This window comes from Diadema setosum, chromosome 19 (genome assembly GCF_964275005.1).
Source record: "Diadema setosum chromosome 19, eeDiaSeto1, whole genome shotgun sequence".
Classification (NCBI taxonomy): domain Eukaryota; kingdom Metazoa; phylum Echinodermata; class Echinoidea; order Diadematoida; family Diadematidae; genus Diadema; species Diadema setosum.
The window spans coordinates 18587336-18604321 of record NC_092703.1 but is presented as its reverse complement, the minus strand read 5'-3'; the positions used below and the strand labels follow the sequence as shown (position 1 = coordinate 18604321).

At 39.4% G+C, this 16986-nt stretch overlaps 1 protein-coding gene across 1 annotated transcript in view; it reads left to right on the top strand.

Annotated features, from left to right (window-relative positions):
* The window catches only part of LOC140243115 (uncharacterized), a 70881-nt gene that overhangs the window by 44150 nt on the left and 9745 nt on the right, over positions 1–16986 (top strand). The window contains exons 2-3 of the mRNA XM_072322844.1: positions 12392–13088; positions 15378–16553. Of these exons, the coding sequence (XP_072178945.1) occupies positions 12392–13088; positions 15378–16553 (1873 nt within the window). The remainder of the gene's footprint in view (positions 1–12391; positions 13089–15377; positions 16554–16986) is intronic.

The window sequence follows — 16986 nt, the reverse complement described above, 5'->3', positions numbered from 1 at the left end:
CTCGAGCTGTTTCTGCTGAGTGATAAAATACGCGGTGATGCGAGGTGACATGCAAAATGCGTTAAATCCGAAAGTCAACATATTTACAGGTCACACATCGGGTCACGCTGCCTCTGCACTGCCATTTTGTGGTAGGCCACTGAATTTCGTTCAATCTTTCCATTCAAAATGCCCCTCACCAATATATCCTGCCACTTGGTTATTAGGAATCGTTGCAGGTCTGGGGTCCAGTTAATGCTCTCTGGGGGCTCCAACATACTTACGTTAGTATTCCAGCGAAAACGAATTAGGGAATCTACAACTTCGAGACGATACAATATTATAGGAAAATGAACGCAGTGTAAAAATCAGAGTATATAGTATGATAGGCTGTTGGGCACACACACAATTATAGACGATGAACGCACGCAATTCACATGTACCACCTCATGTATTTAGTAGGAGTTGGTACAATGCGTGATGTGTGCGAAACTACGGTCGCTGTGTACACAAGTGTCGGAGTGTGGGTTGAACCAATTTGAAAAGCGCGGGCGAAAGCTCGCAATAATTCTAGTCTTCCGGTGCACAGCGAATTTCGCTACCCGGTGTGCTTCTACTGAGAATCGTCCCTCAAATCACCACGCATCGACCACCTCAAAAGATGGCCGACAGAGCACCTCACATCACTGCGCATTGGCCACTACCCGATTTGTTTCTACTGAGGAAAAATTTGAGGTGTCACCATGCATCACCACGCATCACCACGTATCACCACGAATCACCACACATCGCCTGGCATCACCTCAAATTTTCGTCGCTCAGTAGAAACACGCTCTTCCATGGGGTCCAGTTGGATGTGAGGTGGGACCACTTCTACAGGTTAAACACCCTGCTCTTTGCAATGAATGAATGAAGCGGGATCTTTTACGTGCATGAGCTGTGACTCTCTCATACACGGGACCTCCATTTTATGTCCTATCCGAGGGACAGGGTGTTTTGCCTCTTGCTAGAGGGGACGGTATGTTTACATACAACATTGCTCAGTCCAAACTCGGTTTCGAACCCGGGTCCTTAGGATCGTGAGGCAGACACGCTACCGACTGAGCCAACTCACTGCACCTAAGTGAAAAGTGAATTTTTGTGAAATTTTTTTTATACTTTCTTTATGTTTTTGTCCATACATACGTCATAACCTCCAGTAGTGTCCTCATCCAGCCGTTCCAACACCAAAACTTTAAAAATTCATAACTTTTTCATTGATTGTCCGGTTTTCCTCAAACTTTCACAGATGTGTTCTACTAGTGTTGCTGCTTTCACTCAATATCACAATGCTCTTTGGGTTCGGGTTCCCTTTAAGTTGTTTTTATTCAGAGGACTCACATTTTTAATTTTTGGAGTTGCAAATGACTCAACGTGCCACAAAGTTTGGATTTCTGCGTAACACTTAATCCCAATTAACACCAAAGACCAGCACAGAACTTATGCCAAAATTGGAAAAATGCATTTCAATGAATAATAGGTCTGTTGCGACATAAATTGTCGCCCCGTCAAAGATTGTCGCCCCCGGCTCGGGGCGACAATTTTTTATGCTTGTGCAGTTCCCAATTTTTGACCTCGATGGCGACAATTTGTGATGGCAAAAACAATTGTTGCGACATAAATTGTCACCCCGTCAAAAATTGTCGCCCACAGCTCGGGCGACAATTTGTGACGGAGTTGGCTGCACAAATTGTTGTCTGGCGACAATTTGTGATGCTTGTGTAGTTCCCATTTTTGACCTGATGGCGACAATTTGTGATGGCAAAATGAAACTTAGCTACACAAATTGTCGCCGGCCATGCACTGTGAATTATGTGGTTGGGGTGGTTGCTCCTGTGTTATGCTTTGGTGGGGTGGGTATGACTGGTAAGTTATGCGCATGTGTGTGTGTGTGTGTGTGTGTGTGTTGGGGGGCTGCATGGTATGTGCTGTGTATGATTTGTAGGTGCTTACAATAAGTGACTTGTGTATGCGTTTGTGTATAGCTGTGTGTGTGTGTGTGTGTGTTTGGAGTGTAATAATACAATATGTGGAAACTGTGCATGTGCGGTGGTTGTATAGTGGTAGTGGTTTGTTTGTCTGTGTGTATACGTGTGCCTGTATGCGTACTTGTGTATGTGGGTGTATAGTGGTGTATGTGTATATCAAAGGGTTTGTGGTGATGCGTGTTTGTGGGCGCAGTTTTGTGCCTGCATGAGTGTATATCTGAGGGGTTTGGTGTTTGTGGGCTACGTACGTATGTGTGTTGTGTGCGAGCGTTCGTGTGTCTACGTAAGCATGCAGGAGATAAAAGGAACGAAGATTGTTTTAGCGACAATCTTTGCCGCCAGTCGTCATCATAAATTGTAGCCAGACGACAATTTATGACGGGGCGACAATTTATGCCGCCAACTCCGTCAAAAATTGTCGCCTGTTTCAGGGGGCGACAATCTTTGAAGGGGCGACAATTTACTAGTATGTTGCAACAAGGTCCATTCACACTTAAGAGTTAGTGGTTCTTGGGTAGCAATACAACAATCGGTTTTATATGCTGCCAGTTAAACTTGAATTGAATTGAATTACTGAAACTGCACTGTTCTTACGCTCGAGACACAGTGAACAGTTCCAGCACATTTATTTTCATATTCCACTTCACATCTATACATACTAAGCAAAAAGAAAAGAAAAAAAAAAGTTCTAAGTATGAGTACCAACGTAGTGATTATATGGGAACATAAACACTGCAACCAGAGGTGAAGCAAACATACACTTCAAATTGATCTGCCATGCATTGAAAGAGGATAATGTAAAATAGCAGGTTACTTGATTCTAATCAGGCAAGTTATACTCATTAAGTAGCATTAATTTGAGTTTTTGTTTAAAAATAAACAAGAGAAGAACATTTGACTAAATCTGCGGGATTCACGCATGACCGAAAAGAAAGAAAGAAAGAAAAACACATTGGGAAGAATTAGGAAGAGCACAGAAAGATTGATGTTTTGAGATTAGACAATGATAAATCACCTTTCTTGATGGGACATCATTCGAAGAGTTGCTGAAGTATTGCTGTATGTGGCTACAGATATGAGTTTAATGTCATAAGAGAGTGGTCAAGGATGTCCTTGTTCACAGAATGCTAGTTGTGTGACAATTTGATATTTTTACCATGCACAGGAGAGAATGTCATGAATATCAGTCTCTGTAAAGAAATGAAAGAGCTGATTTTCTGTTTCTCATCTAAATGTACAATTTAACAATTAAAGATCATAGCCCTTGATTCTGTTATTGCTTATTTGTTAATGGCATGAATTGCATATTGCTTATTGAAAAAAAAAATGTTACTGGCTCATTCTAATTTACTTTTACTGTTTTTTGGTTTTTTTTTTGGTTAATTCTGTTTGCATGATCGACTTAACCCCATCCCTTGCCCCTGTTCCTGCCCACTGTGATGATGCTTGACCCTACTTGCCCACTGCATGGTAGGTATTCTACCTTCATTTGAATTTTTAAAAGCTACTGTGTCTTCTTCTCTCACTGTGAATAAGGAATAGAGAATAACAGGAGCTTTTCTCTTTCTCTCTTTCTCTAACAGGAGCTTTTCTCTTTCATTTCAAAGAGTCTTCATCTTTAAATCATGCGTAAAGATCTTTATATTCTTTTGAGTGTGTGAAAATGATAGTTTTAGAGACCAACAAATCCATGCTGCATTAACAGAAACTTGCACCTACACAATCTCTGAATGACACATGGTTCATTACCAACTGGTATAAAAGATGTAGTCTTGTCATTTTCATGCTGTTTGTCTCATACCTGCACATTATTTCCTGTAGAAATATTTGTAGAACATTTTAAATGTGTATCTGATTATATGCATTGAGATTCAGCATGTTTCCATTTATTATCTAAATTAATGTAGGATAATGTAAATGTGGCAATTAGACTTTGGGCAAAATCTGTCAGGCTTCAAGGTCTAAGGTCGCTGAACTTTGGCTCAAAATGCCTATTTTGAGCTGTACATTCACCCAGGGATATCCAATAGTTATTTGAGTGGTTGGAAGCTTAGTTTGTATATCCATGCACAGTTATCAACATGGAAAGGTAGTGGTGAATGATTTAGGTTAAATTTCACTGTATTTTTGCCAGAAACTTTAATTTCCAATCCTTACTTCAAGTTACAATATCCAGTAGTGATTTGAATTAATTGTGAGGTACAATATACATATTGAAAATAATTTGCATGACTGTGATAGTGACAAGAGTGTCAAGGTTGGAGTCAAAGGTCACTGTACCTTTGCCATGTATGTGATTCCAGGCCACGTTAGCGATGAATTTCAGTGATGGTGAAAGTTGGTATATCGGGTACAAATGAACTGACAAATTTATGGATGAACATGATGGAGGAAATATGTCAGGGGAAATGGCCCAAGGTTAGTTTACTTTTATCAAAATAAGTCATTCCAGCCATAACTTCAGCTATGGATGTCTCATGGAAATAACCTGTTGAAATGACTTGAAATGAATAAACAATAATTTGCCACAGTGACAGCATGATTTTTAACCTATGGTTCTTTGACAGCCAATTGGGACACTTGCTGGAATACTTTCCATGTGCATTGGCATATCCATACACAGATATCTGGTAACTTATTGTCAGTGAATAGAGGTGACCTGATCCCCTAATTCCTTATTCCTTTCACTACTTGTGGCTCATTGCTGTACCTTTAGTGATTATAGGTTTGTTTACAAACAGTAAGGTAAAGTTTAGAGGGACTAAAGTGAAACTGATGAAAGAGCTGGCATAGCAAAGTGTAGTGCCTGAGCACATAAAGGGTTAATGGCGAAGGTCTCCCACATTAAGTTACATCATCATTTCTGACCATATTTTCCAAAAAGTAAGGCCTATGATATTTTTATCTTGTGTAATGGGTACAATTGAATTGAAGAATATTTCAATTGTGCAGAGTGTTTAAAGTTGATCCATGGCCAGTGGCCAAAATAAATAAACTTTGTCAAAACCTGAATGAAGAATCAGGCACAGGTTAGCACATAATCTAAATGACTAGGTGCAAACCAGAGGCATCCCATTTGACTGAGGGACAGTAGGATTGCTCTAGTCTTGATACCTTGTCCCAGCTATGCTTCATTAAGTGTATCTGTGCTGATTGGATTTGGGGCAAAATCATTAACCCTTTAGCAACTGAAGATTCCGTACAAGATGGCCTATCGTCCCTAGAAGGTACAGCAATATTTCTCTCATTTTGACAACTTTCTAAGTTATATAAAGTAGCTCACTGCATTTTTTTTTCTTTTTCTTTTTTTGTCTGTTATTAGTCATGTACATTTGAAAGTCTATTGAGAGACCCACCAAGAGACTGATGGGTCACAAAAGTAATTCTGACATACTTTTATTGACCTTTGACCTCTTTCAAATTAGGTAATTATATATTCTAGGTTGAAACAATAAAAATGGTAAAGCATTAAACTATAAAAAAGCAGACAGGCGGTTTCGGGAATTTTAGGAAGTGATAAAACGGGTGGTTTTGGGCGGTTCAGTTATTAGTGGGTGTATGGAAGATTTTTACAGAAGCATGACACTCTTCTCCTTATATTCATATCCCACTGCATGCATAAAAATCCATTTTTTTTTCTTTTTACTTCTGTATATGCTGAATGTGTAACATTTCTTATCTATCCATCACCCCATGCTTGCCAATAAGCATTAAGAGATACATTTGAATTAGTACTACATCAAAATGGCTTTCTTTGTGTGCACATGCTTTTATGAAATGCTATAAGAGGCCAAATCCCACAAGGTAAAAGTCACAGCACTTTTCCTAAATTGGCATCTTTAACTGTCTTCAGCTAGTAGTTCAGCTTCTTCAGTAGAAGTAGAATTGTGTAGAAAGGATAGATGACTTACTTGACTTACGTGCATAAGATTTTCTCTTCACCCTCCTACGACAAGTTACCCTCCTCCATTCATTCCTTCCTTGGGCCTGGCATTAAGCCTCCTGCAATGGTAATCTCAGGTCTACTTGGATTTGGTCCTTCAAGTGTGTTGGTGGGCAGCCTGTTCATCTTTGTAAAAGACTTTGTAAAAGGTGGACATAAAGAAACAATCATTCAAGTAAAGTCTTAGTATTGGTCAAGGTCAAAGATCACTACTTTTACTATAGATTCCATTTACAGACAGAATTTGGTGGACAGGTCAGATCAAATATCACTATTCTTTGGTGAAAGATATTTTGTTGCCATAATTTCAGATGAGCTTGTCCAGCCATGAGGATGTCCAATGGTGAGATAATTTAATAAAGAAGACAAAAGAAATGAGCAGTTGCCTTTAACGGCATGTGTAAGGACTTTGGTTAAGGTCGGTCATTTCTAAACCATAACTTCCTGATGAATCCAATAATAATGCTATGTGATATAATGGAGAGAAGTAAATTCAGGAATATATGCATGTTCCAGGGAGAAATACAAGTCACTAATTGAGATAAGTTGTCAAATTCCTTTAATGAATTCATCAAAATGTACACAACCATGTGCTTATGGCTGAATGTAGTAATTGTATGAGAAAACATAGGCAACCCAAGTGCTGTTGTTTTCCTCCCACTGCTGGAAGTTTTCAAGTGAAATACAAATTTTGTTGCTGTTGAATGTACCATGCTTATCTTCAAATTGTTGGCACATTTACAATTATAATGGTCATGTCCAAAAACAGATTTGTAGCATTATAAGAATGAATATATACAAACAGAGTTAGAATCTGCATTCAGAATAAAAATTGTGTAAGTGTATTTTTTGATCAATTTGCAATAAGCTCAGATTTTTCAGTCAATATATCAATTCTTCAATTTACCATAATACTTTCTGACTGTTCATATGTTTCATTTTTTTCTTAGCATATTGCTAATATCTTTGTTTCTTAGCATATTGCTAATATCTTTGTTTCTTTTGTACGCCAATAGGCATGCACTGCAGCACTCGGTCTACTTTGCCAGACGAAGGCCAGCAGATTTCGCGGCCAAAACGTCATAATTATTTTCCTGTTTTCCTTGCTTCGTGAGACAACAGATTAGCTTTATCCTTTCATTATCTTTATTTTTCCTCTATGAAAAGGCATTGCATTTTAGCTCACTGAGCTCAAGTCAAGTGGGCTATTGCAGATGATTATCTGGCTTATATTGTCCATTGTGTGTCTTGCATAAACTTTTTAGCTCACCTGAGCCAAAGACTCAAGTGAGCTATTGTGCTCGCTCACCGTTCGTTGTTCGTTGTCTGCCATGTGCCTTGCATAAACATTTTACATTTTCATCTTCTCCTTGAAAACCCCATAAAGGATTTTCACCAAACTTGGCAGGTAGCATCCCTAGGAGGATAGAATCTCAATTTGTTCAAATGGGCACTGTGTCCCCTATGGGGGCCACAACTCCCCAAATTAAGGAATCTTTAAAAATCTTCTTCTCTAGAACCATAAGTGATAGAGCTAAGTTAATACTATGAGTTAGTACGTTGATGAGTGTAGCTTCAAGTTTGTTCATGGTGGATCCAGGGTTGCTCCCCTTGCAGCCAGAGGGGGAAAGGGTCAAAATGGGGGCCTAAATTATACGTTTTCATGTTCTTCTTGAAAACTCCATGATGGATTTTCACCAAACTTGGCAAGTAGCATCCCTAGGGGAATATGATATTAATTTGTATTATGATTCCCGTGGAATGCCCTAGGGGTTCCAAATCAAATGTTCACCAAACTTGGCAGATATTATCGCTTGGTTAAAAGAATATTATTTATACTACTGTAAAACATGATATATTCGTGGCACAAAATTTTCGCGAATTGGAGCCAACGGCCTTTTTTGTGGCGTGAAATTTTTCGCGAATTGCCACTGGCGGTCAATGCATATAGTGTAGTCAAGAAATTTTGTGTGCATTTTATTTTCGCGAATCTTGGCGCTCGCAAAAATCGCGAAATTAAAATGCACAAAAACATTCCAGTAATTGCACCATTCCCTATGGGGGGTGGGCGGCTGAAGTGCAGTGCTCAAGAAGGAAGGAGGAAGAATGAGTGACAGAGAAAGCCCCCAAATTCAAATTAAGGAATCTTACAAATCTCCTCTGAAACCAGAAGTGATAAACTGAGCTCGTGCTATGTGTAATGTAGATAAGTGACTGTAGTTTCGAGTTTGTTGTTGGGTCGGGGGGGGGGGGGTGAACGGGGGAACTTAATTAAGGCCAATCTTCACATTTTCTTCTTTTTCTTGAAAACACATGATCAGATTTTAACCAGATTTTGCACAGATTATTGCCAGGCTGACAGAATATGTATCAGTGCAGGTGGGCACCATTTCCCTCCTCAGGGCTCCAAGGGGCACAATGCCGGGGGGAGGGGGGGGGGGGGGTAAAGCCCCCAAATGTAAGAAATCTTTACAAAGCTTTTGTCTATAAGCAGACGAGATAAGCTAAGTTAGTGCTGTGAGTAAGTAGATTGGTAACTGTAGTTTCTACTTCTGTCATGGCAGATCCAGGGGTGGGGGGAGGGGGAGGTTCAAGCTGTGCCTTTACAATTTATTCGTCCTCTTGAAAACACATTCTCAAAACTGTCACTAAACACAGCGCATTATCACAAGGGTGACAATTTATGTACTCAACTCTTTATGTGCCATGGTGTAAACCCCTTGTGTGTTACATTATTGTGAGACAGCAATGTAGTCATGCTTTGAGAAAGCATTCTGTTGTTTTTTTTTTTCAAATCGATGAAACTGTTATAGATTTTGGTGACCCTGGAAATGTAATGCGCAAAGTTGTAGCGAAAATGTGAAGCTTTGCTTTGATGTAAATTGTATCACAAATCTAAAATTGTTTTTCTTTCAAATGACTAGTAGGTACATTACTATAGAGGCATGGCTTTGCACACAAAACAGTGACGGAAACTTAGAGTTTGCTTGCAAAACCAGTAGGGAACACTGCTAGATAGTCAATCACCACATAAAATACAAGCTACATGTGGCTGGAATGGAATCGCAAGAAAAGTTTTTATTGTGCTTTGGCATTTGGTGATTTATTATTCAGTTTGGGTGGGTTTTTGGGTTTGAGCAGAATATGGGAAATTGATATGCCATTGACTGAGTTGGATGTGCGAACATGGCACACAAAGAGTTAATACAAAGGACCACAGTACCTCCTATTTTTTTTTTTTAAGGAAAAATATTGTTAAAAAATGGGAGTACTGTGAGTAAATACATTAGTGAATACACTTCCAAGGTATTTGTGGTAGATCCAGGGATCCATTTATAGTACATCAAATGGGGGGGGGGGCAATTTACATTTATTTCTTCGTTTTTTTAAACTGGAAAGTCAAATTTTCTAAATACAGGTATTTTTCCCAGTGTGATGGAATATGCGTAGGGACACCATGTCCCATAGAAGCCCTCAAAGCTGCCCGCCCCATAACTTTGCAATGTTCTCAGGTAATAGTCTGTGAGAATGCATGGAAGGTGAACTTGTGATACTCAGGTGAGCGTAAGAACCCCAGGTCTCTTGTTATATTTTCAATTTCTTTTTGAAAACTCTGTGGCCAATTCTTAGCAAATTTGGCAGGTAGCATCCCTAAAGAGAGCACTGTTTAAAAATCTTCTTGTCTTAAACCAGAAGTGACTGAACTAAGTTAATGTTATGAGTAGATAGGTGAATGCAGTTGAAGTTTGTTCATGGCAGATCTGGAGGTGCTCCCTTGGGGCCTTAAAGGAGACTTTTGGATGATTTTCAGACTTTTACATTTGAACAATTACAAATTAGTTATAAAGAGTAAAGAGTTTCAGCATTTATAGTAATTGGGATGAGGAATAAGAATGTTTTCAAAATTTATAACAAATTGCAATGAACAAGGATGATGACATGGGCTCAAGGAGGCAGAACTAAAGAAGGCATGCACAGATTCTATATAGGTGAACTTGTTAAGTAAGCAGTATTGTGATGAAATTACACTGCTACATTTCTGAAATATGTGAGGCTCCTATGTCATCAACACTGTTCAGTGTTATTTGTTTAAGATTTTTCAAAGTATTGGTTTCTCTACTCAAGGATCACAAGAGATTCCACAAATGTATACATGGAGCTGTCAATTTATGTACGACATGATATGAAATAATGAAAATCGTCTGGAATGCCCCTTTAATAAGGGCCCGGTTTTTATATTTTCATCTTCTCCTTGAAAACACATGGTCAAAATTTTACCTAATTAGGCAGATGTTATGACTGGGGTGGTAGGATATTTTGTAGGAATGGGCACCCGGGGGCACAGGGGGCAAACTTCCCAAATTATTGAATCTTTACCATTCTTCTCTAGAATTAGAAAATTATGTGCAAGTAGAGTTGTTACTGTAAAATCAAGTTTGTTCATGGGAGAACCGGTGCCCCCCCCCCCTCCCTTCTTCAGAACACATGGTCAAATTTGTCACCAAACTTGGAAGGCAGTTATTGCTGGGGTGATAGAGCATAATAGTGCATGTATGCACATTTGTAGTCTTCATTATATCTCAGAGGTGGATGATAAATAATTTTTATTCTGTAAAGGCCAATTTGAGGGAGCTTGTGTTTTTATGTTGTTTCTTATTTTTTTCATTCATACAACTTTAATTCTTGCTCTTTTCTCATTCACTTAAGCATTACACATAAACTAGTGCACTTTGCATTCACTGTATGTTGATTAGCCATGGTTTCACTTATTTAGTGTGAATTACTCTTAGCCAATCTCTCCTTTTTCCTTCCATTATCCTAGAGTTAGCTGCCACGTTTGTAAGCAACACATTTATTTATATTGTTTCTCTGTCTGTCTCAGACAGTAGATTTGTCTGTCTCTGTAAATCATTCATGTGCAATTTCCAGTGACACAATTTCCACATACAAAATGTAATGTAATTCTTTTTTCTTTCATGGACATACATGTACTGTAAAACATGATATATTCGCGGCATGAATTTTTCGCAAATTGGAGCCGACGGCCTTTTTTGCGGTATGAAATTTTCGCAAACTGCCAGTGGCATTCAATGCATATAGTGTAAGCAAGAACTTTCGTGTGCATTTTAATTTTGAGAATCTTGGCACTCGCGAAATTCGCAAAATTAAAATGCACGCGAATATTCCTCGTTTTACAGTATTTATATGTAACAAAAGAGGTATCAGGAGCATGTTTGATAGTCTTTTTATTGTGCAAAATACCCAAAATTTTCAAGACTTTGATAGGAGATTGTTGGATACAGCAGGTGAAAAAGAAATTATTGATATAACCAAAAGAGAAAGTAATAAAGATTATGACAACAAGCCCCAGGAATGTGATGTTTTTGTCCGCCATGTAAGAAAACAATAGTTACGTTCAGACGACAGGCCCTAACTTCGAGGTTAGGAAACCTCGAGGTTAAGCTCTTGCCCCCTAACTACGACATGCGTCCACACGACGAATCTTAACCTCGAGGTTAAGCTCCTGCCCCTTTGAGTGTGTTGATTTTTGTGTACACACGGTGCTTAACTACAAGTGGGACCCCCCGCGGCTCGTAGTTAGAGTGCTAACCATGAGATATCTCGTGGCTCTTAACATCGAGCTAACCTCGAGGTTAGCTAACTACGAGTGCGTCTACACGGTCCCTAACTACAAGCTTAACCTCGAGGTTCCCTAACCTGGAGGTTAAGGCTTGTCGTCTGAACATAACTAATTGTATCTTATGAAGTGATGAGTAAACCTTTTTGCCAGTCTACCTGTGCTGGGGCAAGTAACTGTTCTTTATCTGCATCAGTGCACAGGTAAACTTTAGTTTTTGTAAGATAATCCATTATTTTATGTTGGCTGTCAATCATGCAAAGGTAAAATATTTTATTACAGCAGTGAAATTATTCAAAGCCAAGTACAAGCTTTGTGAAGGGTAGGCTACTGTTTCATAATGGGTTTAGACACTACAATAAAGTCAAGTAAATTTGGGGAATATTGCTATCCACAACTCTTCCCAAAATCATACACTATACCAATGAAGTGAAGGGGTTGAGTGAGGAAAATGTAGTTTTCTTGAGCAAACCACTTGAGGTGGAGCAAAGATGAAGATGCTGCTAGACAAAGATTCACTCATCCCTCCTTCCATTTACAAAGTATACTGAATGTTGCTTTAATATACTTTAATTCACTGGAGAAAGAATAAAATACATCACATGCATTAACTCTGTCCTGAATATACGTATTTGTATATTTGATACAATATCAATTCATATATGTTTTCATCATATTGGATATTACAAGGGTGGATATGTGCAAGACAAACATAACTTTCTGAATACAGAGATTGTCATTGTATACAGTGCAGTCATATTGATATAACAAGTATATTCTGCACTATTTCTTTCTACATTGCAGTATGACATCACTCTGCCTTGGCCTGATCAGAAGAAGGAAAATTTGCCCAATCCGAAAAAAACGCAGCGACCTCTATCAGATGTTGACATCTTATCAGATAGCTACCTCCAGCGTCTCCAGAGTCCCCTGCCAACCCCTGAAGAAGTGCTGCGGCAGCATGTGGGATCATCAACTCTGGTCACTGTGGATACTTCCGGTTCTGGGTTTGAGAGAATGGCCAACATCCGGCGCTCACTTACACTTACTTTTCGAATGTCTTCACGTAGTCGGAAAGAGCGAAAAGAAAAGAAGGCATGGCGTAGGACAGTAACAGGTATTCCACGTGAAGTTGAAGACGAGCTTAAGTTTGGACGTCGGCGCTCCAACTCTGGAAGTGAATACACCAGCAGCTCCAGTACTGACTTTGAAGAGCTGAGAACCCAGAGTCTAGACAGGAAGATGAAGTACTCTGTGAAAGAGTTCAACAGGGCCTATGAAGCAGGCAAAATAGGCAAGGATGGCAAGCCTCTACATCCCACTGTGGCTGTTGTTGCTCCACTGAGGAACAGACGACGCCACAGGCACTCATTGGCAGACTCAAGCAAAATGCAGCAGACACTGAATCTCAATGGGTCTGCTTCACTTCCACGTGGACTAGGACTGCTCAGACCAAGGTCTGTCCCTTCAGACAGTGCTATGGGAACTGTCCAAGTCTCAGGTAGGCATTGAAACTTTTATGTGTCCATGAAGATGTAAGGCTATAGTCACAACCCTAAAAATTAGCCTGCTCAGCTTTAGCAAATTTCACCATTACCAGTTGGCAGCCACTTGGGCACCATTTTTTTTAGGGCATTGCTCGGTTGCTGCTGAAGACTTACTGCAGAGTTAGAATTTCAGCGGCGCTTGCCCAAGGTATTTTTGTACATTTTATTCTTGGAGCAATCAAAGATTTTTGTTCTTCATTTTGATTTTTACTTCCCTCCTATTTGATTTCCTATTTTCTACATGTTTTCTGTGGTTTCATACCTGAGGTTTATAGTTCAGAATCTGATTCTTTTATCTTTTTACTTCCAAGTTTTGTCTTTACTAACTAATAAAAGTCTATTTTGAGAAGAAGGTACAAGGAAAATTATTTGTTGATTTTCATAGTACTATCAGGCTTTGTTAGTCTTAGTGTCAAAGGCTGCATCTATCATCTTTCTCATGTTTGAAACACATTTAAATACCCACTATCAAAATGTGTTTGCCAAGGTCTTTCCGATCGCATTTCTCAAGTTGTTGTGTTTATCATCTCTAGACGGAGATGTGTAGTTGGTAGTGGTTGGCGTGGGCAGTCCGAGCTATTAACACGTTTCAAAACAACTTTGCATTTATCATCTCTCCTGAAACATGTTTCTGGCTGAATCATGTTTGCACTTTTGTCAGTGTTTCAGAAATGCATTTCTAACCCCATAATCAAAACAGCTTTGCATTTATCAACTGCATAAATTTCCCTGGCAGTTATTTGGAAACCTTAATTCTGCACCAGAAATGAGTTGATAAATGCACTGGTCTAAGTTAGATTTTTGGCCTAACTTTGTTTTACCATCCTCCCAATTTTTCAGGTTATATGTTATCAGCTAATTGCCTATTGTGTTTATCAAAATTTTTCTTTAATTATGTGATGAACTTACAATGCATCACCTCTTGTATTTGTAAGGAATCTTCCTTTCCTTGTTTTTAGCTCACCTGAGCCAAAGGCTCAGTCGAGCTATCGTGATCACTCTTTGTTGTGTGTCATGCAATGTGCATCATCTGTCATCCATAAATTGTATGTGTTCATCCTTTTCTTGAAAACCCCATGCCACATTTTCACCAAACGTAGCAGGTATCATCCGTAGGGAGTAGGATCTCAATTTGTTTAAATGGGCACCATACCACTACCTTGGGAGCCCCCACGGGCCCCAACCCCCTAAAATTATGGAATCTTTAAAAATCTTCTTGTCTAGAACCAGAAGTGCAGATCTAAGTTGATACTATGAGTTAGTACATTGATGACTGTAGTTTCAGGTTTGTTCATGGCAGATCCAGGGGTGACGTCAGTATTAAATGCCATATTGCGCTTAATACTGTCGTATTCATGGGAAATTCCACCATCACAGCTAGCCTTTATTCATCCTGAAATGTACATGCAAGCACATGAAAACATGTGCTTACGTTTTTCAGGTGCATGCATTTCACCCTTTACTAGGAATTCAGACTAGCAGTGCCCACAGTGATTATTAACAAAGCTTGGAGCAAGAGACCAAAAGCCTTGTCAGCATAGCTCTGAACAGGTGGTATTCATGTCCATTGTTAACTACACACTCACATACACATCATTGGTTTCTGTGTAAAGTTCAAGTAATGTACAGAGGGTTAAAATTTGACCAAAATCTGGAACCTATCTTTAAGATAAATCATGGATTTAATGAAACTGATTTATGCTTTCATATTAAAATCACCTCCAACAAAATTGTAACTATTCAGCTGTTACTCATATCAATGACAGTGTTATCTGATGAATAGTTTTTTTTAACTGTTAGGATTAAAAATTTGATTTTTTTTTTTTTTTTTTTTTTGGTAACACCTAGTACAAATGGTCACCATTCCCATACCTTCCCGAGGACCCCAAATTTTAAAATCCTGACAAGATAATATTTAGAAAAGAGAAAAACTTTCCCTAAAATGAGAAAAGTTCTCTGAGTAAATGCATTCGTAAATGTACTTGCATGGTCTTGTTTTCTACAAACTTGGCAGGTATTTTCCCAGTGTTTTCAAATATACAAGTGGACACCATGCCCCCCCCCCCAAAAAAAAAAAAAAAAGTTTGCTATGTTCTTAGTGTAAGAATGCATTAAAGGTTAACTTGCAATACGTGGTTGAGCACTAGACCCTTGGGTCTTTAGTTTGACTACTGTGTGTTTTCCTGCGTGCCTTTCTTTTCAATTTGTAATCTTTCTGTTGCATTTTTCTGCTTTCTTGTTAGGTGATTCTACAGATAGTTCAATGGAAAAGATATGGCAGAATGCAGCTTCCAGCAGACTCAATGAGAAGGTCGACTCATCACTTGAACATTCATCTAGAACTGATGGCCAGGGTCAGGGGACATCAAAACTCTTTTTGACACAAATGTCTCATTTCCCAGATGCTGTCATCACAACTCAGGCTCAGTTGATGCCTGTACCCACTAACCCTACTGTGCCATCACAGCGGAAAGACTCCCATAATCAGCAACAGCCCCAAGATCAGGCAGCACTTGCGGCTTCTGTCTGCCTCCGAATGCAGAAGTCCACTCTGAGGAAAGAAGACAGGAGGTCAAGTTCTGGAAACTGGAGTGGTACAGACAGCACTAGAACATCCCTATGCTCAGAACAAGACAGTCAGGTTAATGTCTCGCTTAACATGGATGCTTCCCCATCAGACTCTGCTGTTTCATTATCTAATGAGATGGAATCCTCACAGGGAACACCAACAGCACCTTGTGCTTCACTTGCTTTCCCCGGCCTCATAAATGGTGAGGGGTCACGCCCCAGCTTCCTTCCAGTCCACAAGTCCTCCCATGGTTCATCAAGTGGCAGTCCAACACCAACGAATGAGATGGAAAGTGGAAGTAGCTTCACTAGATTGGACACTGAAACCTGGCTGAAAAGTGTTGGTGCTGCAGCACAGAGTGGGGGAGCAGCTCTATTGCCAGAAGTAGGGAACACAGCACCATCCATCAAAGGAACCAACCAGCTTAGGGCACAACTTTCCTTTGGTGACTCTTCTTCTGAATCTTCCGTGGAGAATGCTGCCAGCATTGTCTCTGACAATACATCCTTAGATTTAGATGCATATTTTGGTGACTCTGCAGAGGAGTTTCAAGATTCTGATAGCCTTTCAGCGTTTTCTGTGGATCAAGAAGGGTACTGGACCTCCATGCATTCTGACTGTGGGCTATCTCCAAAGCATAGCAAGCACCCAAATGGCCCTGAACAGCCCCAAAGCATTGGCTATGACTTTGACATAGCTGCTCATTATCGAGGAAAAGAGAGTAGGAGAGGGTACATCTCACCAAGGAACAAGGTGATGGCCAGTGAACAGACTTCTACTCTGCGCAGCAGAGAGGATTCTTTCTCACTTGACTCACAACTTTCAGCTCTTCATCTTAGGCCAGCCAAAGGTGAGACCCTCAACATATATACACATATCGCTGATTGGGCAACAAAACTTTGTATCTCAAAAATGTTAAATGTTCAATGAGAGTGTTAAGGCATGGCAGCTAAAGTACTGTAACAGGTTGAATTGGCTATCAACCTGGCAGGTCAATTAAAAAAAAAAATTATGCATGAGTGAACACCTTCAATTTTCTCTTCAAAGGCACAAAAGTAAAAATTGCAAAAAAGAAGTTGTCATTCGTTCGTGCTCTCATAAGTGCTCTTTCATGTAACAATAAGAACAAAAGACAAATTTAACACGATTAAAAAACATGACTTAGATAGCGAAAATAAACCTATCATCTCTATGATAGCTAAGCCCAAAAGATCATTAAAGGCTAAAATAATGGAGGAAAATGAAGAATCTTCTGTCAAATCCAAATTCAAATGAAATGAGAG